Source organism: Seriola lalandi, unplaced genomic scaffold, assembly GCF_002814215.2.
Source record: "Seriola lalandi dorsalis isolate HSWRI2012SDOR001 ecotype SW California unplaced genomic scaffold, Sedor1 jcf7180002054476, whole genome shotgun sequence".
Lineage (NCBI taxonomy): Eukaryota > Metazoa > Chordata > Actinopteri > Carangiformes > Carangidae > Seriola > Seriola lalandi.
In genome coordinates, this window is record NW_019525029.1 from 149,256 (window position 1) to 173,260 (window position 24,005).

Here is a 24,005-nt window from a genome sequence, read left to right on the forward strand (position 1 = left end):
ATTGAATGCTCTCTGGTTTTATCCAACACATCCTGCACACTTAATGCCAAATTAATCTGTAAAGCTTAAGGCCAAAGCAGTACTCTCTCAGATAAATAATGCATGACCACTTGACAATGACCTCTGGAACAATGGATTTTCCAAAATTAATTATCAAGATGGCATATGACCATGTGTTTGTTTGCTTTCACATCAACAGACGCTGGGAAGCTTCAGTTTTTAATCAGTTAATAAATGCAATGGGACTTTTGTGGATAATAAGCAGCAAATCTGCTCCATCTGAATGTTACAATAGCAAAAGGACACAAACAGTACAACAAACCTCAAGTTGAGTTCCCATTGCCGCTGTAAGAGACTGTATCCTGTCTTGTCCTGTATGGCTCAATAGAAGAAATGTCCAGTGCAGTACACAACCTGACTACAATTTTCCCACAAGGCAAAGCTTTGCTAAAAGTGTCTAATCAGGTACAAAATTCTAAAAAAAAAATAGTGATGCATTCATTATGTGGATACCTGATTCAGGAATTCTAGGATTTAGTCAATCTTTATCCATGAAATACAATTTCTGAGACAGACTACATTTAAAGAATATGAATCAAAGACCAGCTGTTACAATAGTAAAGTAGGTCTGCAATGCCCCCTGATGTTAGTTGGTGAAACTGCACATCTAAAAGAAAAATTTAATTATTCACACAAACAAATTTTATAGTAGGAGTGTGAGTGCAAATCTCTGCTATATTCCTGATCATTTTAATACAATATTTAAAAGGCAGGTATGATCGTAAATCTTCATGTCCTTGTAACAAACATTAAACAAGACACTGCAAAGGCCTGCAAAGCACAGTGTGCAGTTGGTATCTTTACATACATGAGTGGCATTCTGTGTGTACGTGTCGTATTATCTGTTCTGTCACATTCCAAACATTCCTGATGTTGTTGGAGGATATGAATACAGATTACTGATTCTGATATGTGGCAGCCTTGTGCATGTTCACAAAGTGACTTTTACTAGGTTTGCAACTGACAAGTTTATCAAAAAAAAAGAGTTGACAAAAGTGTTTTCTCTATAAGTATCAAAGAATGTGTAAAAACTGTAAAGATACACAAAACTTAAAATGTAATTTGTGGATTCAAAGAAAGCATTCAAAATAAACTATAAGTAAGACCTTGCGATCTGTGAAGCCTCAGTGAGGACTTCTGCAGCTTGTTGTCTGTATCCCACTGCCAACTCCTTCGCCCTCTTCACTTCCCTCATGTTCTCCTCCAGGTTTGTCTTCAGTCTTCCGTGCTCCTGGTAAGATGGTGCTACCTGCCTAACTTGTTCAGCCATGTGATCCCTGCTATGGAGCAGCCAGTTGAGCATTTCTTTAAGTGTAGTACCCCTTGACATGGTGGCTCTGGCGCTCTCAGAAGTGCCCCTCAGTTCCTCCTGAGCCAACTTGAGACTTGGAGGCAGTGGTTCCTCCTCACCTTTTCCCTCTAACCCCACAGGAACCACACTGAGGGAGAAGTCATAGCCCTTCATCTTAAGACAGACCCTGTGCGTGGCTTCTGGAAGTAGAGAGAGACTGAGATAAACACAGGGAACAGCAACAGCATGATAACCTGCCATCACATTGCCTCTACTGACAGGTACTGTGGGAACTTTACTCAGGAATTTGAGCTCTTAGTCTGTCACTCACGATGCTCCTCTCTGATCTTGCGCACGCATTCAGCAAAAGCCAAGGTATCACCATGGACACAGCCGCAGCTCTGTCGCAGGCTCCTGATGTGTCGGGCCATGGCGTTAAAGTGCTCCTGCTGTTCATTGAAGGTCTCGGCCATGTCAGAAAACCTCTGATCCAACTCGGGCACACCTACTCGCTTAATCACCACCTTGCCAATCCGCCTCACGGCCTTTGCTTCAGTACAGATAAAAAAAAAAAAAAAAAAATCACATACGCAGACACACAAAAAAGAGCAAGTGTAGCACTGATTCATCCACTGTTTCATGCATTGGAGTATAGGTTTGACAGACAGATATAAACAGTTAGAGAGATGTACCACTGCATGCTGGTTGGATCTGCCTGGCTGATGCACTTTCATTCAGCTCAGATGCTGTGGGCTGCAGGAGAGGCTGCCTCTGAAATAGCAGAATCGTTTCTTTAAATATAATTTTTATTTCATTTTTTATTTTTTTTACTGACAAACATAAAGCACTAAATATTCACTTGTGTTCATGTGAAACCATAATTAGTACTTTGTCATAAACTGAGCATGCTGAAATATTTATTTCAGTGTCTCATGTTGTACATACTGCATTTATGTTGTATCTCTGCACTTTGTTTGTGACAGAACTATGACGTTATGGTGATTTAGGGGATTTATTTTTTATTCTTTTTATAATTATCATAATAATCATTATTATTATTCATAATGATTTGTTTCTATGACATCATTATAGCATGATTCAGATACATTAAAGGTTTATAATGGGTGCAGTCCCTGCCATGCTTGCATTTAAGTAGGCTAGTAGTAATAGGTTAATCCAGTAATTTCACTCAAGCAAATCGGTAATGAACTCTAAACTCCAGGGAGGCTATTATATAATCCCATCAGCATTTATACAAAACTTAAAACAGTTCAATCACATACCTCGCTCTCGGAGTTTTCACTAGAGAAGCAGCAACAGCAGAGACAGCGATGCATTTTCTGCAGCTCTGGTGCCTGTCAGTTTGTTTTCAGGTCAGTTATTTCTGACAATAGGCTATGTATTTGTAGCCCCCATTCTGCATGACGTCAGCGTCATGCGATTTCTGAAAAGCTTTTCTTCCTGGTTATGTGGTGAAAGTTGCTGTGCAGGTATGAACACGGCAGACAGTTGCACCTGTAAGTTCGTGAGTTGCACCAGGTAAACAAACGGCTGCTGTCGCCATTAGCTGTATCCACGCCGTGTTAATATATTTAAGTCTTAAATCTGCGATCCCATAGGATGCACCTAGTGAAGTGTTTCTGTGTGTTTATTAGATCTATAAATTGTGTTAAATCTCTGCAAACTTGCAGGTCAATGTGTTATTTGTCACGTATGTCGCTAGAGGGCGAACGCGACTTTATCCAGCCACATCCGAACCGTAGAAGAAGAAGGAAACCACAACCCAAGCTAAAGATTTGAGTTGTAGCTTAAAAAAAATACGCCACGCTAACAGATTATTTTACTATTCCGACACATGACAGCAAGTTCATCTGTATACATTTTTATCTCTACTGTCTTTCAAGGTGAAGCCGCGGTCAAACTGGCGGCTTTTTAATTCATTAAAAAAACACACAACAAGCTGCTCTTGGCTGGTAAGCCAACTGTCAACAAAGAGACCGCAGCTGCACATTGCTGGCAGTGGTGCTCAAAGTGTCGTAGTTTCATTGACCCGAACAGACAATATTAACCTGGCTGACATGACGGGGATAGCGTCTCCAGAGAAGGCGTCCAGCTCCAAGAAGAAGAGCGAGAGGAAGTGTGCCACCAAAGAGGAGTACAAACAGCTGTCCAGCATCATGGGTGTCATGAACAACCTGAGGAAACAGGTGTGTATGTGTGTTTGAGTAGACACTAAACAAGGGTGTTAACAGGAACTTTCATGTGCTATATGAGTGTGCGTACTGCCATGAAAATGTATGTCCTACCCTGTCTTGACACTTGATATATATGTTTGTGTGTGTGCGTTTTCTTCAGGGTACCCTCTGTGATGTGACACTGGTGGTTCAGGGGAAACACTTTTCTGCCCACAGAGTAGTGCTAGCAGCTGCAAGCCACTTCTTCAGCCTCATGTTCACCAGTAAGTGTGCACACACATAAACACATTATCATGAACCGTCCCACTTGGAAGTATAGAGACATTGATATGAAATATATTAAAAAAATATTTTCTGCCATATTCCAGGAAGCATAGAGACGTGATGGGGAAATGCTCAGAAATAATCAGTTATGTTTGAAAGTAGCTAAATTAGTACTGTTTTCCACCAAAGCCAAAGAGAATAAAAAAGCAACCATAACTGAGGACCCTGGGTCCTCTACGTAGACATAAAAAAATACAATATTATTAATTTAAAAAAAACAGTCATGATATTTATGATAAAGCTGTTGCCAAGCAAGGCAGGAAAAATATTTAATGCTGCCACGTAATGTTTGTTGTTTCTATTTTCTATTGAGTCTTCCTCTTTTTCCTCACCTCCAGCCAGAATGATGGAGTCAATGTCCCATGAGGTGGAGCTCAGGAGTGCTGAGCCCGAGATCATTGAGCTGTTGATTGAGTTTATCTACACAGCTCGGTAAGAATTTTGGCTTAAAATCGAGCATAAGGCTTGAAGGCTTAAAGGAAGGATAATTATGAGAATTACAGTTTAAAAATTATATAAACGACTGTGGTTTCATGCTGCCAATATGAGGTTATTATCAAGGCACATATTGTTTCTTTTTTCTATGTTCTTGTTTTCTTATGCCAAATGCACTCTGTGTGTGTGTGTGTGTGTGTGTGTGTGTGTGTGTGTGTGTGTGTGTGTGTGTGTGTGTGTGTGTGCTTGCGCGCGCGTGCGCGTGTGTGTGCATGGCAGGATCTCGGTGAACAGCAGTAATGTCCAGTCGTTGCTGGATGCAGCCAACCAGTACCAGATTGAGCCTGTGAAGAAGATGTGCGTAGAGTTCCTCAAAGGACAGATTGATGCAACAAACTGTCTGGGTAAGAAGAACCCTTTACCCAGGTTAAATCTTATCGCTTTTGTTTTTACCCTACAATTTGTTGAGTTATTTGATGCTTCATTTATTGACTCACTAACATCAATTTTTGAATAATAAGTGGACAATACGTTCCAGCTGAGTGCTTGTGCCTGTTTACACAGGATAAGAGCCTGGTATGTAAAGAGCTCTTCTGTTTGTTTAAATGTAAAGCAAATATTATTCAAATATTTAAATTACTTTTCCAACATAACTTTTTGGTGTTAGGTGTGCCCATCATGTCACTCATTAGAGTAGAACACTGATCCTTGTTCTGTCATCCTGCAGGTATTTCAGCCCTTGCAGACTGTATGGACTGTCCTGAGCTGAAGGCAGCAGCAGAGGACTTCTTCCAGCTCCACTTCACTGAAGTCTACAAACTGGATGAGTTCCTGCAACTGGATGTGTCACAGCTCACACATCTACTGCACCAAGACAAACTCACTGTCCGTGCTGAGGCTCAGGTACACATGTAGACACTCTCTGACTATATGTTTCATTTAATTTGTCCTATAATTTTTCTAGAAATCTGGAAAAGACCCTAAAAACCTAGTATAAGTATAAGTATAGTTTGGATTACTAAATGAATGGGATTCATTACGTCAGGACAAAGGTGTTTGATAGCCTTGGTTAATATAATGGTTAGAATATCCCCCATAACGTATGTTTACAAATGTTTTGTTGTTGCATTTCTTCCCAAAGATATATGACGCAGCAGTACGCTGGCTGAAGTACGATGTGTGCAATAGACAGCAGTACATGGTGGAGGTGCTGGGGTGTGTTCGCTTCCCCTTGGTCTCCAAAACCTTCCTCTCTAAGACAGTGCAGGGTGAGCCCCTCATCCAGGACAACCCGCAGTGTCTCAAGATGGTCATCAGTGAGTAGGAGTGTATTGCACTCATGAAGGCACACAAATGGTTGATATCATCTGCTATGTGTGAAAATGTGATGTTATTCTGGAACTGTCTGTGTTTTTTGTCTCAGGCGGGATGCGCTACCACCTGCTGTCTCTGGAGGATCGTGAGGACTTGGGAGAGAGCAGCCGACCGCGACGGAAGAAGCACGACTACCGCATCGCTTTGTTTGGAGGCTCCCAGCCACAATCCTGCCGCTACTTCAACCCCAAGGTGCCAGACTGCACATGCAAACAGATTTTTACCCACAGGAGCAATCACACAAGTCAAGAACTGTAAAATGTCGTATGGATATTTACTCTTGTTCAGTATTACAGCATCATCAAAAAGCTAAACATAAGGTTAATTTACATGAATTTTAAGTTTTAAGTACAATTTCTCACCATTTCCGGATTACACGATGCACGAACATTGTAAACTATTTTTGTATAGTTATTTTGATTATATTAGCCAGTGGTTAAGGGGCAGTCTGGCTTTCCATGCAGGACTCGAGCTGGACAGACATCCGCTGCCCCTTCGAGAAGCGCAGGGATGCCACAGCCGTCTTCTGGGACAATGTGGTCTACATCCTGGGCGGCTCACAGCTCTTCCCAATAAAGCGTATGGATTGCTACAACGTCCTGAAGGACAGCTGGTACTCCAAGCTGGGTCCGCCCACACCACGCGACAGTCTGGCTGCCTGCGCCGCCCAGGGCAAGATCTACACATCTGGGGGGTCGGAAGTGGGTGAGCATGGGGAGGTGGGAGAGAGGGACTTGGAATCTGGGAGCTGGAGTTCAGTGTGGTTTATATTTTCATTATGACTTCCGTGTCTTGGGTTTAGAAAAAATACAGGAAATTATATTGATGATCCTTAATGGGAGAAATACCACTCGTTTTTGCAAATATCTAATCGCGGTGTTACGTACTGTACGTGTGTGTCCACAGGTAGCTCAGCCTTGGACCTTTTTGAATGTTACGACACGAGGACGGAGTCGTGGCAGGTGAAAACCAGCATGCTGTTGGCCCGCTGCAGCCATGGCTCAGTGGAGGCTAACGGGCTCATCTACGTCTGTGGAGGAACAGTGGGCAACAACGTGTCTGGCAGGGTCCTCAACAACTGTGAGGTGTATGACCCCAACACACAACAGTGAGTCGCACATACACACAGCTCTGTACGACCCCAAGGAATGATGCACAGTTCGTTCGTGTGTGCTCACAATCCTGAGACATTCTTTTTCCCAACAAGCTTTATATGCAGCGTGCATGGAAATAATAAAGAAAAGGAATATGAGGGAAGAGACTGTTGCATTATGGATCTATACTGGCCTTATTATTTACACCAATATGCCTATAAACATTGATTTATTTGGTGAAAATCAATTGTCCCCAAAACTGTCCATGAAGTAGGATTTTTTTTTAACATGGCAATGATGTTTTTTATTGTAACCAATATGTTTTAAAGGCTTTCATCAAATAAATAGGTCATATGAATTTCTCCACAAAGAAGCAGGGAGATTTTTACCGATATAAAATCTTAAATTGGAGTTACAATATTATAAGCTGACAATAATGGTATGCACATACACACACAAAAGTGGTAAATGACATAATGATGTGTTGCACTGCTACACTTATCACTTATCTCCCTCCCCCTGTCCTCAGATGGAGGGAGCTGTGTGGGATGAGAGAGGCCAGGAAGAACCATGGGCTGGTCGTGGTCAACAACAGGATCTATGCTGTTGGAGGGCAGGGGGCACTAGGTAATAAAACTGAAACTGTCATAATACTAACACTGTTGAACACAGTAGCTGTAGTACATGGTACGTGAAACAGTGTGCCAGCGGCGTCTGTATAAAACTGCTTTTGTGTGTGTGTGTGTGTGTGTGTTTTGTCGGTGGACTGGATTCGGTGGAGTACTACGACATCGCTAGTAACGAGTGGCGCACTGCCTCGCCGATGCCGTGGCGAGGTGTGACGGTGAAGTGCGCGGCAGTCGGCGATGTCATCTACGTGCTGGCAGGGTTCCAGGGTGTGGGGCGGCTTGGACACATCCTGGAGTACCACACTGACACTGACAGGTTTGTGTATTAACAAAATATTACTAAAATAAAACAAATGATATCACCATGAGTAGAAATTGCTTACGTCTTAGTCACCGATGCAGGCAGTGGTGCGGAAACTTTAAAAATGATTAAACTGACATGCCAGCCAGTGCCATGACATCTCTCCTGTCTGTTTGTTTGGTCAATACAAATGATTGTGATCCGCTTTTGTGGCTCAGGCTGTTTCTGATTCACAAATTCTTGAATTACTTTGTGTGGTTAATTTAGCTTGGTGTTCATCACCAATATTCTTACTAGTAAAGATAAACAGTTGTTCACACTGAGTTGGAGTTCTTCACATATTAATTCTGTCACTCATAGGGAATTCTGGGAATCTATAAAAATACACAATAGCTTGTTTAAACACTAAATCTAATCACCCACACACTAACTGAAAGTTCTGATCTTCATGCGTGTTTCATGTTGTCTCTAAATCAGTTTTCTTCCGTGTTCAGGTGGGTGACCTGCAGCAAAGTGCGAGCATTTCCCGTCACCAGCTGCCTGATCTGCGTGGTCGACACGTGTGGAGTCAACGAAGACGAAGACATGGAACTCATAGACTCTCAGTCACACACTGCATCCGCTGCCCCTCCAGCTGCCTCGACCTCATCATCCTCATAGGATGAGGTGGAGCTTTTATTGTATTTTACATTGTGACGTTTTATGAGAGTTGTGGCTGTGGCTACATTAGGCCTCCAAAAGTATATGGAGCTGATTTACATGAAGCAGGACCTGGCTTTCAGGAAGAGTCCGTCTTGCCTAGACAGCTCATGCCAATGTAAATATTTATGTGTGTATTTAAGTAGTTATGTTCTTCAACTATGTCCAGTAGCCAAATTTCTTTTTTAACTTTTATCTGTACCTGAAACGCAGATCCTTATGTTAAAGCTCCGGTGGGACACTATACACAAATTCATGTTTTAGGGGATAAGGATGCTTTTGATGAAAGAGACAACCCTCTCTCATGGATACCCAAACTGGTTTTGAAAAAAATCTAAAAAAAAGAAAAAATACTGATGAATACAGTCAGAGAACTGAGAATTTGAGTTAGTTATTTTATTGTAATTTTGTTTTTGTAGCTTGTTAATGATGTACTGTTACAGAGTGTAGATATACTGCATTTATCAATAGTTGAATCTTGTGTGTGTATATATATTTAATAACAGTGCCTCTGTAATGCACTGTAACTTATAACTGACTTTACAGAGAATTAATAAACATTTTATTCTCAAAATCACATGGTTACAAGTAAAAACTAGCTGAATGTGATGCTTTAAAAAACATGCGTCTGAGTTTGATTTTATGGTTTTTTTTGTTGTTTTTTTTATATAGAAAAATGAGTAAACAACGCAAGATCACCAAATGCATCAGTATTAAGGCATCTGCGATAAAATGACATAAAATTTCATATATCGCTCATTAAGATGACATTAGCTGCCATACAACTTTCTGGTCAACAATGATGAAATAAGACATCTCTACATTCACTGTTTAAATCTTGTGCTGACGTAAGTGAATAAAACCCTCAGGTTGGAAAAAATTGCATTAATTACAGAGACTTGACTACTTTGATAAAAGCTGCATGCATATGTTTTGACATCATATGATTTGAGATGGCAACAGAACTTTGAACATAATAAGCAGGTAGTTAACACTGAGGGAGGTTAAATTAGTGCAATACAGTTATAAAGGTTGACGCACAGTGGTAAACACGAAGAGGTGTTGTTCTTCACTTGAAAATGACTGTAGCATTCCCTGAGCATGTTTTATAAACCACTGGAATGTCCTCCTTCATTTGGCCCCTCGCAAGTGCTTACTATCGATTGGCTCATTTTTCTCCGCCTCTTCACCAATCATCATCAGACTCTTCCTCGCTCATCAAGAGAGCAAACCTGTTGTTTATGTCCTCGGTCCCTTGCCCCCTTCCCCGTGCTCCTCTGCCAACTCCCCTTCTTCCTCTCCTTCCACGGCCTCTGCCTCTCCTCCCTCTGCCTGTAGCCGAAGAGGAGGGATGGGCTTTGGAGCTGCAGTTCCTCACAACATCCAGGAGGGAGGAGTAGAGTTGTCCAGACAAGGAGCCCCCGGCTAGGAGAGATTCAGCAGCTCGGCCCCCCTTTAAATACTTGAGGATGCCGTGCACCAAGGTACCACTGAACAACCTGAGACATGCACAGTGAGGGGAAGGGAGGCAACCAAATTAGAACAAAAATACAATTTTTCCATTTGTCACGGTGGTATCTGCAGTTAGTTTGAGATTTGTTTCAGGTCCACTCTCAAGAAATGGAGGAGAATGTAAAGTTTAAATTTTCACTTTGAAAATTATATTTAAAAATTTCTTCAGCAATGGGCTCTTCTGGAAACACAGCCCCAGATACTCTAGAAAATCCACAGACAAAAATGCTGCTGATTTCTGATGTTTTAAGCACCACAAATGAAATTCCATCATCCTCTATTGTAATAAGGTGGCAGCAGAAACATCAAGAGACAGTCACCTCAAAACATCTGCAAATAAAACTAAAACTAACTGGTTTTTTTTTTAATCATTTCTGTGAACCAACCCTTATTACCCTTGTATTAATTACACTTACGTGAAAAGCGCTGGGAACCTTCGCCAAAAGCAATTTATATAATGTTCTCATCAGTGCTGAAACAATTAATAGACTAGCCAATCACCACAAAATTAGCTATCAACAACATTGATAAAGTCACTTAATTGATTAAGAAAATGATTAAGCACAAATGTATCTTGTGATAGCAATTTATGACATTTTATAGAACAAACCAACAAAATAACTGATAATTAATTAATCAATAATAAAAATAGTTGCATTATAGTGTTATCTCTTTTATGTCCCTGTGTCTTACCATGACAAGTGGGGTTCAGGCAGCGGCTGCAGCAATAGCTGATTGAGACACAGTGCACTCCAGAGGCAGGCCTGCCATTGGCTCAAACTGTGAGCCACTCCTACATCCAAGCCCCGTCTTTCCCCTGGTCTCACACGTTGTCGGTCCAGCCCTGACAACACATTGCGCTCCGCAGCCCAGTTTAGCTGTGGGACTAGGATGATACACAGCAGCAACAGGTTTTAGATCATTACGGATGGATCACTATTTGCCTCATTGTTGAGGGACATTTTAGTCTCTGTAACCTTGTGGAATAAAATGACAGATAGAACACAACTAACCAGCATATTGGTAATGGGTAGCTCCAGGCTGGTTGTTCCAGGACAGTTCTCCATAAACCATGCCCAGCACCAAAGCCTGGACCTGGGGCTGTGAGGGTGTAGGTATTGCCTCACGTACCCAGAAGCCTGTCACTGCTACAGCGAGCCTCAGGTGGAGAGGAACAGCAGCCAGATCAGACTCCTTCACTCCTAAGACTTCTAACAGGACACCGAGACGAACAGCCACAGGAGCCTGTATAAAATCAATGTACATTTTCTTTTAGAAAATGGACAAAACAAATATGGTATACATAAAAGGAATAATTTTTGTTGCTATGTTCACCTGGCCAAGTGTATCCAGATGTATTGGGGTTCTCGGCGGATGTGCCTCCTCTTGGTTTTTCCTCAAGTTCAGGTCCAAACGGTCGTACTCCTCCACACAAATGGGGGCACTGGGGCCCTGAGTCTGCATTGTACCACCACCAGCTGCTTTTTCAATGCTAAATCCTACATTTACACCCTGCTGAGTGGGTAAAATACCCTGACCCCTACCTCCACTGCTGTGACCAACTCCTCGTGCTCTTCCCCCTCGCCCTCTCCTACCTCTCATACCCTGGCTGAAATTTTCTTGTACCATGGTATCCTGTGCTTGGACACCACCCCCTGGTCCCCTCAATAGCTGCACACTGCCTGTTCGCTGTAATATCCCATATATAGCCTGACGTATCTTTCTAGCACTACAGTGGCTGCTGGAGAGTTTGCTGTTCTCCACCTGTGGAATGAGCAGGACCCTATGCATCACCAGAGCATCCACCACCAGGGGGGCCAAAAGCCCTTTTGCTGCAGCCAGTGAAAGGCAGCCTGGTAGCTGTGCGAGCCCAGAGGTCCAGCCTCCTGGAGCTGCCTTGCCTCCAGAGAACCAGTAAGCCAGAGAGCTTTGAGGGGTGAGGTGGTACTCCTGCATACCTGCCCACAGTTGTGAACTGAGCCCACCTTTCTGTCCTCTCTTCCCCCTAAAACCTTCCTCCCCCATTAACCTGCTCACTTCCTCCAGGGCCTCCGCCGGGCTTGAAAAAGAAGACAGCCAGATAAGGATGCCCTCGATGCGGGAGGAGGGTGCTCTACCTTTACCCCTGCCACCGCCTCTCCCAACATCTAACACAGCAAGCAGTGTTTCAGCATCTTTTGGAGTTCCATAGTCATTACCGGTTAGGACAGCACACAAGGGTAGCAACTCCGGGTTCATTCCCCCAAACCAGTGACAAAGGCCGTTAGTGGTGTAGCACCGAGCTGAGATGTAGTGATGAGAGGCTTTACCGTTAAGGTTGGTCCACTGGAAAAAATTGAATGGCAGGTAACCACCTAAGATGAGACACAGAAGACAAAAACAATATGGAACAACTTCAAAATCAAGATAATAAAAATCAATCCAATGCATTACAATGGGCATTTGGATACAAAAGTCCTGGCACTACCCACACCTGGAAGGTCAAAGATATAAAAGTCACTGTCATTGGTCAGAACTGGGCACTTCCACTGGTGAGCCAAACATGCAATCTCCCAGTCAGCCTCAGCTGAACACTGGTATATTGGGATTCTTCTCTGGCTGAGGACCTGAATGAAGACATCTCTTGTGAGGATGGGGAGAATAGAGCCACTGCGGCCATGAGAGATATTGTCTGCCTCCCTTATCTTGGACTGCAGACGTTGACGCAGAGTGGCAAACTTCTTGTCACTGGGGTCCATCCCTTATAGTCATAAAAAAAAAGACACAAATTACATAATTATGGGTGGGTTACAACTGCAGACACACTTCAGACTTTGTGCAGGATCAAGTTAACCATTTAATCAATTTCTAGCAAACATGAGCAAACTGCTGTCATTTAATCTAATTCACTAATCAAAGCACTGTCTATACTAACCAAAACATTTGATGTCATTATTTAAGTCAAAGAAAAAGAAAGAAAGAAAATGGGGGGCTATTGATCACCTCAACCTAAATATAATATATATAATTCTCACAGTTAGAAATCTGTGTTATGACACAGAGGAACAAGATTATAAAACAGCAATTAAGGTTGTTTTGTGGGACTTAATAAAAGAGAATGGAGAATAAACTACCAACTACTACCAGGTTAGGATGACTGTCTGGTTGAGATGGTGTGAATCTGAATTGTTTTAAAAAAAAATAAGAAATGAAAGGATCTTGAAGATTTTACCGCTTTGAATTGTATCTTGCAAATAAAAACACATACTAATATTATTGATTGTAAGGAGTTGAGTTCTAAAATGAAGTAGCCTATAGGGTGCAAGAATTTGATCGGGTTGTTATTCTACAGTATCTTTACCTCCATCCAGTACCACATATGGCTGGATGTTGCAGGCAGCCAACGCAGAGAGGAACTGGGTGAGAAGTCGAGCGAAAGCATCATAGTCCCCTCCATGCTGCTGGTCCAAACCGTGGTTAAAGTAGAGGCGGAAATACAGACTGCAACCATCAATAACCAGGCGACTGTCCCTGAACTTCACATCTTGGAGAAATTGTCTGTTCCCCTCAACATAAGTGGTCAGACCCTGGACACCCATGGGATCTCAGGGCCTAGGAAAACATGAAGTGAGAGGTTGTATGAGTTCTTGTTACTCACAAGAGTGCTGGTGCTTCAGTGCCTAACAGAGTAGTTTCCACTGTCTGCTTAGTCTAAGGGTGTGTGGGTCTGTGGTTTTGCAGATATCCAATTATAGAATGCGACGTAAAAGAAACTCGCTGCCTCAGCTGGACAGGAGTTTGTTTTCCAAAAACTGTTAAAGAACGGAAAGACTGCAACAGAACACTGAAGACAACTGATACGTGCATTTTCAGAAAAATATTGGAAGGATAGTTTTGAATAACAGCATTAAAATATGTGAGTTGCTACATACTAACCAGTGTTACTTTTTCACTTCTGTTTACATTTCCTGCCTAGTTACTTCCTTGTAATGTATCACTTCAAAGTAAAGGTCCTAGCTTGCAAATGTGTGTATTTTCTGTAGTGGATCAAATCAAATGTTTGCATATTTTAAGCATATGCTATAGATTCAAAAATTTTGATATTTAAATTCAAAGAATACTTGAAAATGTAAAAAATAAAAAAATAAAATGCAGCAAACCCTTATACCGAATTGCGACAATCACGCCGCTTCTCGCGAGACAGAGCGAGAACACAAAAGCTAGCAGTTTTGTTCTCCCGTTTGAAATTAGTCTCGTTTTATTATGGCCACAATGTCCGGAGGAGCAAACCTCGGGATTCCCGGGACGAGCCAGACCAGCTCCGGGGTGGCTGTGCATCGGAAAAAAGAGAGCAGCCCGTCCGCCAGGTTCTGGGAGAGTCCGGATACTTTAGCCCAACTGGAGGTGGTGCGACAGTGGATCGGGAAGCACTACAAAAAGGTAGTTAGCTGGCTACGAAGCTAGCTAACAAGCTAGCCGCCCCCTGCTAGTATGGCTCACACTGTAAACAAACGTCTCATGCTGGATAACGCTACCTTTACACTGGCTATCAAAATGTGTGTAATGAGACTGAATAGTGATTTACCTATTCAAGATGAAATACAAATGTTGCAAAATCCAAGCGATTTATCAGTCCATACACAGCTTTAACGTACGTGAGACTGTCGGTGAATGCAGGAAGACATTGTTAAGGTTAAAGATTATATGTGTTATTATTTATTTAAAGCATGTTGATTAAAATTATACTCTTCATATCCCTTTCAAAATGTGTGTGTGTCTGTCAGTTTGTGTTAGTGGATGCTCCATCATGCCAGGCCCTGGCTGCAGTCACTTTACAGCTGCTCCAGTTTCAGGAGGATGCCTTTGGCCGACAAGCTACCAGTCCTTCTCTCACCAAACTGCCTGTGAGTCTGTCTCTCATTGTTTCACTTTGTCCCACTATAAAATTAGAAATCTTAAAATGACACAATGGGTTAAAACATAGAAAATAAAATAAACAGCAATCATTATTGTTTCTCTTTAGGCTCAGTGCTTCCTGGACTTGCGACCAGGGGGTGGACTATGCCACATTCTTGGCACTGCCTATAAGTTCAAGGCAGAGCAAGGCTGGTGGGTATCAAGCTTCATGTGCCATGACCATTTCACATAGATTTTCCCTTGGAAAACCTGCGCTGCATTTGTTTGATTCCGTCTTGCTGTGTCTGTAATATCTCTTTGTTTCTCTTCCTACCTTCGCAGGCGAAGATTTGACTTGCAGAATCCATCAAGAACAGAGAGGAATGTTGAGATGTTTGGTACAATTGAAGGGGCACTGATCCAGGTGACAATGAGACACATATATTCAGATACCAGACTACCAAAGACACACCACTGATAAACTTGCACCTCTGTTTTGTGTGTCTACAGAACAATTGTATGTCACTGCCTGTGGTATATCTGGAACCCACTCTTGATCAGGAGTTGGCAAGCAGACTGACCAATATCATCACCAAGCACCAGGTAAAGTGCTGCAGAAGAGAGTTAGGGATAAATCAATAGAACCAATGAAGAGAGAAAATCTATGCTGGAAATGCAGATTAGAAGTTTATTAAGGCTGATCTGACTGATTAAAACTACTGTAGCTATGGTAATGTAGTTCCCTCTCAGTGCTGCTGGGTCACAGTTTGTCCTTGCACAGGGTACACTCACTGAGGACCGAACGCTTGCCAGTCACCACGTCTATCCCTCACCTGCTTCTACAGAGGAAGGTCAGTTAAAATTTGTGCATGCACAGTATGTGTGTTTATTATTGTTGTAAATGTATAGTACCAATTTAACTTGATACATTTTTTTATACACATCCATTTTCAGATGAATGGATGTGTCCTGTCATGCGAAAAGACAAGCATGTATTGGTACATTGGGGCATGCACCCTGACAGGTAATGCACAAGCACCCACACTCACACACGTAGGTGCTCGCACACAATCAGAACACTTACACATTATGTCTTTTGTCTCTTTTTTTAGTTATGACAGCTGGCTGTCCTCAAGTGATGTTGAAGGAGAGGTTGAAGAGCCACCACATCCAGAGAAACCATGGAGGGTGAGCATGGATAGGCTGACAACTCTCTATACCACACTCAAAACAGTGTTCAAAATTAACTTGGCCCTACCTGCTGAGGCATCCAGTGTGGGTGTGTTTGCTCCTGTTTGCTCCTGAGCAGTTTGATATACTTACCGTTAGAGAGAGACTGATGGTTGTCAAGGACAAAAAGCCAGGGCAAGATTAACTTGCCTCTGATAATGCGATCTGATGTGTGTTAGTTTTGGACAATGATGAGATAGGCCAGCCCACAATACTCTAGACCTGAATTCCTTATTTAATATTTGTGTGTGTTTGTCTGTTCCAGGTCCATGCTGGTTGGGTTCTAGACACAGATGTTTTCAACGAGTGGATGAATGAGGAAGACTATTGTGTGGATGAGAGGAATGTACCAATAATCCTCCGCCAGCGTATTCACCTCCGAGACGACCAGGTTTGTCTGGCTGAAGGCACAAGAGGTCTGGAGGGCTTGTAGAAGGACACTATTCTCTATTATTAATAATCATTTAAATATGGACAATTAATTCAACTAGAGAAAGCAAGTGTGATCCTTGATCCTTCGTTTTTTAATGTGAAGGGTGTTGATCTTTGTTGCTCAGTCAAAGACACTTACGCTCTTGTTTTCTTTGGGTTTTTTTTCTTCACCTACCTCTACCATATCTTCCAGGACTCAAAGTCCACCCCATCCAAAAAGAGAAGACGATCCCCCTCTCCTCCTTCCTCTGAAGGCAGAAAGAAAGGAAAGAAGGGGTAAGAGACAACTGTTTCTTCTGAGCATGAGGGTTTACTTCTGGCTTTGGCATTTCCATGCAAGGTGTCAGGACCAATTGTTTTGTGTGTACAGTAGAAGGCGTGGACAACAGGAGGAAGAGCCAGAAGAGGACCTGACCAAAGACATGGAGGACCCTACGCCTGTTCCTAACATGGAGGAGGTCATATTACCCAAGAATGGTAAAACACTCAAAGACAGCGACAGCTCACTAAAAATGTTTTGTACGAGTCAAGTTTTTCAAAAAGGTTTTCAGATGCATTTCATGTCTTCTCCATGATGTCTTTAATATCTTACCCTGTCTTTGTAGTCAACCTGAAAAAAGACAGTGAGAATACTCCTGTTAAAGGAGGCACCATGGCTGACCTGGGTAAGCTTGCATATAAGAAATGTTTCCAAATGAAACTAGTATGTGTAAATGTTCCTAGATCAAAACATTTTTAAAACAATTTTAATATTCACTTGTTCTCTTCTTTGTGTGAATGCATCTTGATTTTTCATCCTTCATCGTCTCTTTTCCAGATGAACAGGAGGATGATTTTCCAGGAAGGGTAAATATTATGCCAATTTTCTTTAATCAGAATGTTTTTGTTTGTTTCTATATTGATTTTAGTATTTTTGATTCAGCAAAGTAAAAAAAGTTGTTGAATTGACACTGTGTGTATGTGTTTAGGAGGATGAAGAGGGAAGAGGAGAGCTGCCACGGTTATCAGAGGGAGAGGACAATATCACAGAACAAACCCATCACATTATAATACCAAGCTACACATCTTGGTTCAATTACAACAGGTAAACAAGCACATACAGATACACAAACTTTTACTTACACCGACCTGTTCTCTTTCGCCAAGAGAGTACAACCAAACCCAAAAAAAACATTTTGTGTCCATGTGTTCCAGCACTCACTTAATAGAGAAACGTGCACTGCCTGAATTCTTTAATGGCAAGAACAAGTCCAAATCTCCAGAAATGTGAGTATTGCTGACATTCAGATATCATCATTAACTAAGATGAGGGAGAATGCCTCAACAACAGCGTGATCTTTCCTGTACTTTGCAGTTACCTGGCGTACCGCAACTTCATGATCGACACATACCGGCTCAACCCCCAGGAATACCTCAGTTCAACGTCCTGCAGACGCAACCTCACCGGAGACGTCTGTGCTGTCATGAGGTATAACGTAGTGTGTGGGTGTTTTTGCTACATCTGCTGCATCTGCTAAATTAAGTGTAGTGTGTAGGCGTTCAGGTTTGTAAATGTGTTAACAAATTAAATCTGTTAATGTTGCGCAGGAACACGCTGGTGTAGTTAGTGGGTCTTCAGTTTAAAGGCAGCTTTTATTTTTAATTACAACATGATGCTGATTCGTCAGTATATTTATATTTTTTCTGTTGTTGCGGGAGTTTTCCAGCATTATAGTGAAACCAGTAGAAAGAAAAAAATATATACCTGTGTCTAGGGTTCATGCGTTTTTGGAGCAGTGGGGTTTGATTAACTACCAAGTGGATGCTGAGAGCAGACCCCTCCCCATGGGACCCCCACCCACCCCTCATTTCAACGTACTTGCCGACACGCCGTCCGGGCTGGCCCCACTACAGCACAAACCCCTGCAGGTAACACAAAAACACACGCACTGTACACGCATAGCACGTGACAAGAACTGAACACAGATGGATATGAAACGCCTCTTGATGGCCTCTGCTGCTCACTCTCACTCTTGCAGGTGGCCGCCTCGCAGCACATGTTGTATTTCCCAGAAAAGAGCAGAGAGAAGCCTTCAGACTGCCAGAACTTCGGTCTGCGCACCGACATCTATGCCAAGAAACACCCGAAGGTCTTACACAGTAACAATAGAAATATACTTAAAATGACATTGTAGTTTTCATTTTTCTCACATTCTGGTACTGTGTCTGGTAGAATAGATATTTTTTTTCATTTATATATATTTCTAGCCCCTATTTTTATTACTTTCTGAAATTAGTTGTAGGAAAAATTATCGTTATTATTAATAATATTAATATTCTTATGCCATCTGCTTTAGACTAAAGGAGCAAGTGCAGGAAGGGAATGGACAGAGCAAGAGACACTCTTGTTATTAGAGGTAAGGAAATCACTTGCTGTATGTTTTTGGCTTTCTATCATGGATCTTACACATGACTCAGTGCTTCCCTAAAAGGGAAAAGGTTTGTTTTTGATTCAGGAGAATCTTTTCCATAGGCCCTGATGTTCTGCCTGTTCTTCTGTCTTTCCTCCTCACCTGTCTCCCATGTCTCTCTCAGGCCTTAGAGGTTTACAGAGACGACTGGAACAAAGTATCTGAGCACGTGGGCTCCAGAACGCAGGACGAGTGTATCCTCCACTTCCTCCGTCTGCCGATAGAAGACCCTTATCTAGAAGACTCCTCGGCCTCTCTGGGTCCACTGGCGTACCAGCCTGTGCCTTTCAGCCAATCAGAGAATCCCGTAATGAGCACTGTGGCCTTCCTGGCATCCGTGGTGGATCCACGGGTTGCATCAGCTGCAGCTAAGGCGGCACTGGGTGAGAGGGCATTTGTGTGTAGTCTAGGTTATGGTATAGTTCTGAGATAGTATACTGTATATGTTCAGGGTGTGTGTTGTGATTCTACGTCTTTGTCTTCAGAGGAGTTTTCCAGAGTGCAGGAGGACTCAGTGGACAAGGTTTCTGAAACGTCCAATCAGCCCGAAAAAATAGGTAAGACTTAAATATAATGTACACATAATTACCCTCAATTGAATTTGTTTCTTTATACAGTCTATGATGCATATTTTTTCTGTCTTCCTCTGTCCTTTTAGAATCGATGGATGCAGAAAAAATGGAGACAAACTCCACCTCCCATCAGGTAATGCAACAACAAGAGCTTGGAGAGAGTTTTATTGTATCTACTGTTGACTTTTCTAGCTTACTGTGTGTGTGTGTGTGTGTGTGTGTGTGTGTGTCTGTGTCTGTGTGTGTTTCAGGTCCCTGGAAGGGCGGATGGGCTCAAGGTGGAACCTAGTGGGGCAAAAGTGGAGGGAGAACAAGTCAAAAGGGAAAATGCGGAAAATATTCTTGGAGAGGAGAGAGATGGTATATAAATATGTACAGTATGTATCTACTGTATATATATACTGCATGTGTATATGACTGGCTATATTCATGAAATTCTGTCTATGATCCAGGAAGGGGAGATGATGACGAGAGCATAGTGCGGCGAGAGGGAGATGCGGACGAGGGGAGGAGAGTGATGGAGCTGGAGTTGGTGGAGGGCAGCGTTACCACGGCAGCAGCAGCTGCTCTGGCCTCAGCTGCCACAAAGGCCAAGGTAAAGCCGGCCCTCCCACTTCAAAACTGACCAATCACAGGAGGATAAAGTGAGGCAATGGTCGTCATTTTAAATAGTTTTTTTTTTTTTTCCAGTTGTGTCAGAGGTCTCCTAGCAACCAAAACAGCCACCATCTCGGAAACCAATTCAATACCTGGCTTTGCACATATAATTGGCAGAGGCTGAGATTATCCAGTTTTCCGGCCAAAAACAAAAAAAAAAATTAAAAATTGTTGCTTTATGTTGCAATGGAGGAGAAGAAAATTCAGACATGCAATCATCTGCCCTTAGTAGTTTTCTGTATAATACATTGAATATGACATAAAGGGCGTATCGCTTCACCAGCAAGCCTCTGTTGGTAACATCCATGTACTGATTTAAGAAAAAAAAGTATAATATACAAACAAAATTGACACATTGTCCATTGTAATCTTGATCATTTTTGAATCCAAAAGTGGACTTGAAAAAAGCCAGGCTGTGTGTGTCCCCCTACTTTCAGTCTGTGCTAAGCTGACTGGTTGCCAAGAGTGGTATCAGTCTTCTCATCCAACTCGCAAGAAAGTAAATAATATATTTCTCCTAAACAGAGAAGGCTGCAGTTATATCTAAGGTCTCATTGTAAGTCTCTGCTATGTCTCTTTGTCTAGCGTGTGGCAAAGATGTGTTTATGTCCAGTCAACTACTGGCCAACTACTGTGATATAGTTCTAGCAATAATATAAACCTGCAACACTGTGATTACTTAAAATGTGTCCTGTCAACATGTATGGTTAGATCAATTACTGTCCAACCCCTTATTCGCTGATTATTGATTTTCTATTTTTCTTCCCTTCAGTCTCATCATTTATTCTCTCTCTCTCCATCCCTGCCACGCTCTGGCACACCTAATTTATTCTACCCTCCTCTACCTCCTCTCGCCTCGTATCTTTTCTCTTCTTCCTCATTGTTTTCTTTATCTTAACTGATACTTTTTTCATTTTCCTTTTGTTCTAAACCGTGTCACGGGCAATTACCACCCAGTCCCTCACTCATTTTTGTTTTCATTTTCTTCTAACTGTCTCCATCTTTTTCTTCCTGTATTCACAGCACTTGGCTGCAGTAGAAGAGAGGAAGATCAAATCCCTGGTGGCTCTGCTGGTGGAGACTCAGATGAAGAAGCTGGAGATCAAACTGAGACACTTTGAGGAGCTGGAGACCATCATGGACCGCGAGAAAGAGGCTGTGAGTGAACCTAATATCTGCTTCTGGCCAAAACAAAGACGATGAAACTTTCTGCAAGGTTTATGTCAAGAAGCAACAGTAGCATACCTATCTCGTGTCACCAAGTCTTATATGTATGTGTGTCATGCAGCTGGAGCAGCAGCGGCAGCAGCTTCTATCAGAGAGACAGACTTTTCACACCGAGCAGCTGAAACAGGCAGAGATGAAGGTCCGCCAGCAGAGGGAGCAGCAGGGGCAGCCGGGATACACATTGCAGCATTCTGGTCAGGCCACATGCACACGCACACACACACACACACACACACATGCACACGCACACACACACATGCAAACATATTTTTGGACTTTGTGCACCCACAAGTCAAGTTAGACTACAGACACATTTTCACACTCAGCTCTTAATTTTTTAAGAGCCTACTCCTAACATTTTAGTCTGTCCTTCTTCTTCAGGTCAGTCCATGCCCAACCGTATGATGCCCAGTGGAGGCAATACCCAGCCGATGGCCCCGCGACACCCTGGAGCTCCGAACGGCATGTGTGAGTATTCTTAGCTGTTGTCATATGTTTAAAATGCTGTTGCTATTCTCATCTGATTCCGTGGGTGTGACGACAATAACTTCTTCTTCCACAGACCCGTCCTCACAGCCTGATGGGATCGCACCAGCTCAGCCCGGTCCTCCAGCGTCTACCCACAGCTGAAATAACCAGAAAACAAGACAAACACACACAGCAGTCCTCCTGCAAGTAGGACACACACACATAAAAATGTAACACTGGCAAATTTTCAGGAACAACTGCTTAAAATTGAAGTCTGTAACTCCTCAGTAGTCACACATTTATAAATATTGAAATATTTGTGCTCTGATGTCAGAGTTGAGAAATCTGCAGATTGAACTCGACTCATTAAAGTTGTTTTATATGAAGCTTCAGTTTTATTGTCTGTTCCAGGCCAACTGGCTCATTCTGGGTGTGTGTGATTATGTCAGTTTTGACACATATACGAGAAATCACCATTTGGTGAATGAGATAGTTCAAAATATCGCAACTCAAAATGTGCATTAACAAACACTGGAAAATACCATTAAAGGGTTAATGTTTTTAGGTTACTGAGGTCAGGACTTCAAAAATATTCTGTCCCACACGTAAACAAGTTGTTTTCTTTCCCTCACGTGGTTCTTTCCAAGGAGAATTGGAGGATGCTGGACTTCATAGCAGCCATTAAATTGATAAACATCTTCCATTACAAAGAGATTTATTTCACTGTAACAGTAACTGAATGTTGTATTTAGAACTATTTGAGGTGATTAAAACTGTCCTTTTGAAAAACTGACACGGGGAAGTGTCGCCTCTCAACATCAACTCAAGTCTGCATTTAGGTTAAACTGAATCAGTACAATGGCTGAAATCGTGTGTTCAAAATGTTTACAATACAACCATCAGTAAGAAATCTATGAGGTATTACTAAGCAAAAAGGTTGTCGATGCAAAAATGTACTTCCCAAACATAGATTGTTTACAATTTTTATTTTATTCTGAGTAATGATTCCATTGATCCACTCATACTTGAAGTTAATTAGAGAAGCATAAACTTGCCAGCCAGGTATTACAGATTCCCTTCTGTGGGAGTAATGAAGTTCATTTTATCTTCATCTCTTTAAAAAAACAAAACAGGAAATTAACAATTGAAACTGATATTTTAGAAGTGTATTGTGTTTTAATGTTTAAATATAGTGCAATTTATTCAAATCTCAAACAAAAGCTTCTTGAGAGATTATTGAATCACTCATGAAAGGAGATCACAGCGGGCATCACCGCTACAACTGCAATTGTCAAACCGAAGGTGGATGTATGCAAAAACTCTAATGACCCAAGAGTCATCGTGAAGACCTCATTTGCCGACAACAGAAGTTGGGAAACAGACACCGCCTGTTCAGTCACAGTCACAGTGACAGTACTGTATTTATGCTATAACATTTGGTACAGACATCTTCCCCTCAGGGTGAATTGTAATGACTTTGGTGATCCTTAGACTTTTCATTTGGTGCCATCATCAGGTCACATTTTTTATTTGGACTTTAGTGTAAAGACAAACTTGTACAGCTAATGACATTCACTCCAGCATCATTTTTACATGCATTGCATTGCATTTTAATACACTAAGCTAAGAGAGTCAACATGGTATATTAAACATTATAGCTAAATACTAAAGTCAAAGAACCACTGTGCAGCCTTAGAGAAAAACTAAATCAGTTCATTCAAACAAGACCAAGAAATAACATAACACAAAAAATTTTTAACAATTATTAAATCAAAGCTTGTAACTGTCACTTTGCTTGTTTGAATGTGTAAGCACATTGCCAATTTTATCAACAATGAACCCCTTTTTCACTCAACCACTAATCAACAGAACTGCATCACCCATAATTGAAGGTAAAATTACTTACACAAACAGTCAGTTCTTGATATTAATTTCATTACAGTCATGTTCCTTTCTTCCTTATATGTACTTCTACTGAACTGGTTTCTGGTTTCCCTTCAAACACATTGAGGCAAGTATGAGTATCACAAAAAAATTGAATCCACATGCCATCTTAGTTTCCATTTCTGATCAAATTAGTGATGCTCAGTGCGATCATTGCAATGATGATCTTGACTTTATCTCTGGAAAATTAGATTAATTAATTCACGATGAGTTATAACAGACTAAACTTTTTCTTT

General features: G+C 41.8%; 4 protein-coding genes across 6 annotated transcripts; 2 read left to right on the forward strand and 2 right to left on the reverse strand.

Moving 5' to 3' along the window:
• Positions 1–206: 206 nt before the first annotated feature.
• On the reverse strand, positions 207–2,776 carry LOC111659310 (uncharacterized). The gene is made up of 4 exons (XM_023412210.2): positions 2,635–2,776; positions 2,044–2,122; positions 1,683–1,901; positions 207–1,551 (listed from the first exon to the last, which is right to left on the reverse strand). The coding sequence occupies exons 1-4, from the start codon at positions 2,686–2,688 to the stop codon at positions 1,154–1,156; spliced, it is 750 nt and encodes a 249-aa protein (XP_023267978.1). The 5' UTR covers positions 2,689–2,776; the 3' UTR covers positions 207–1,153.
• Positions 2,777–2,899: 123 nt separating this feature from the next.
• On the forward strand, positions 2,900–9,023 carry klhl7 (kelch-like family member 7). The gene is made up of 12 exons (XM_087175569.1): positions 2,900–3,558; positions 3,707–3,809; positions 4,209–4,302; positions 4,585–4,709; positions 5,033–5,208; positions 5,447–5,621; positions 5,729–5,871; positions 6,144–6,384; positions 6,586–6,787; positions 7,303–7,409; positions 7,541–7,718; positions 8,198–9,023. Exons 1-12 carry the CDS (start codon positions 3,430–3,432, stop codon positions 8,361–8,363), a joined length of 1,839 nt encoding a protein of 612 aa, XP_087031695.1. The 5' UTR covers positions 2,900–3,429; the 3' UTR covers positions 8,364–9,023.
• On the reverse strand, positions 8,948–13,913 carry aste1b (asteroid structure-specific endonuclease 1b). 2 transcript variants are annotated; one of them, XM_023412207.2, is made up of 7 exons: positions 13,830–13,913; positions 13,255–13,505; positions 12,388–12,654; positions 11,250–12,268; positions 10,928–11,159; positions 10,608–10,800; positions 8,948–9,901 (listed from the first exon to the last, which is right to left on the reverse strand). In XM_023412207.2, the coding sequence occupies exons 2-7, from the start codon at positions 13,490–13,492 to the stop codon at positions 9,589–9,591; spliced, it is 2,262 nt and encodes a 753-aa protein (XP_023267975.1). In that variant the 5' UTR covers positions 13,493–13,505; positions 13,830–13,913; the 3' UTR covers positions 8,948–9,588. The 2 variants fall into 2 exon arrangements, with proteins under 2 accessions (XP_023267975.1, XP_023267976.1); XM_023412208.2 differs by lacking the exon at positions 13,830–13,913 and having other exon boundaries at positions 13,255–13,812.
• An 83-nt stretch (positions 13,914–13,996) lies between these two features.
• smarcc1b (SWI/SNF related BAF chromatin remodeling complex subunit C1b) lies at positions 13,997–22,211 on the forward strand. Of its 2 annotated transcripts, none has more exons than XM_023412322.2 (28): positions 13,997–14,333; positions 14,678–14,797; positions 14,917–15,002; positions 15,132–15,213; positions 15,300–15,392; positions 15,571–15,640; positions 15,744–15,813; positions 15,902–15,977; positions 16,285–16,410; positions 16,645–16,727; positions 16,825–16,928; positions 17,057–17,116; positions 17,269–17,297; positions 17,420–17,535; positions 17,646–17,717; positions 17,806–17,919; positions 18,206–18,359; positions 18,470–18,580; positions 18,788–18,847; positions 19,026–19,284; positions 19,387–19,458; positions 19,560–19,606; positions 19,725–19,833; positions 19,926–20,068; positions 21,154–21,288; positions 21,419–21,551; positions 21,739–21,825; positions 21,920–22,211. In XM_023412322.2, exons 1-28 carry the CDS (start codon positions 14,157–14,159, stop codon positions 21,985–21,987), a joined length of 2,856 nt encoding a protein of 951 aa, XP_023268090.1. In that variant the 5' UTR covers positions 13,997–14,156; the 3' UTR covers positions 21,988–22,211. The 2 variants fall into 2 exon arrangements, with proteins under 2 accessions (XP_023268090.1, XP_023268089.1); XM_023412321.2 differs by having other exon boundaries at positions 13,998–14,333; positions 16,822–16,928.
• The last annotated feature ends 1,794 nt before the right edge of the window (positions 22,212–24,005 follow it).

Bases quoted from the DNA above. Each gene is read 5' to 3' on its own strand.
- LOC111659310 (XM_023412210.2), bottom strand. From the start codon at position 2,688: ATGCATCGCTGTCTCTGCTGTTGCTGCTTCTCTAGTGAAAACTCCGAG. The intron at 2,123-2,634 runs GTATGTGATTGA...CTGCTATTTCAG, and splicing joins GTGAAAACTCCGAGAGCGAG to AGGCAGCCTCTCCTGCAGCC. The intron at 1,902-2,043 runs GTACATCTCTCT...TCTGTACTGAAG, and splicing joins GATCCAACCAGCATGCAGTG to CAAAGGCCGTGAGGCGGATT.
- klhl7 (XM_087175569.1), top strand. From the start codon at position 3,430: ATGACGGGGATAGCGTCTCCAGAGAAGGCGTCCAGCTCCAAGAAGAAG. The intron at 3,810-4,208 runs GTAAGTGTGCAC...CCTCACCTCCAG, and splicing joins CTTCAGCCTCATGTTCACCA to CCAGAATGATGGAGTCAATG. The intron at 7,719-8,197 runs GTTTGTGTATTA...TTCCGTGTTCAG, and splicing joins TACCACACTGACACTGACAG to GTGGGTGACCTGCAGCAAAG.
- aste1b (XM_023412207.2), bottom strand. From the start codon at position 13,492: ATGGGTGTCCAGGGTCTGACCACTTATGTTGAGGGGAACAGACAATTT. The intron at 11,160-11,249 runs GTGAACATAGCA...GATTTTATACAG, and splicing joins ATCTGGATACACTTGGCCAG to GCTCCTGTGGCTGTTCGTCT. The intron at 10,801-10,927 runs GTTAGTTGTGTT...GTATCATCCTAG, and splicing joins TACCCATTACCAATATGCTG to TCCCACAGCTAAACTGGGCT.
- smarcc1b (XM_023412321.2), top strand. From the start codon at position 14,157: ATGGCCACAATGTCCGGAGGAGCAAACCTCGGGATTCCCGGGACGAGC. The intron at 17,298-17,419 runs GTAAATATTATG...GTATGTGTTTAG, and splicing joins AGGATGATTTTCCAGGAAGG to GAGGATGAAGAGGGAAGAGG. The intron at 18,360-18,469 runs GTAACACAAAAA...TCACTCTTGCAG, and splicing joins TACAGCACAAACCCCTGCAG to GTGGCCGCCTCGCAGCACAT.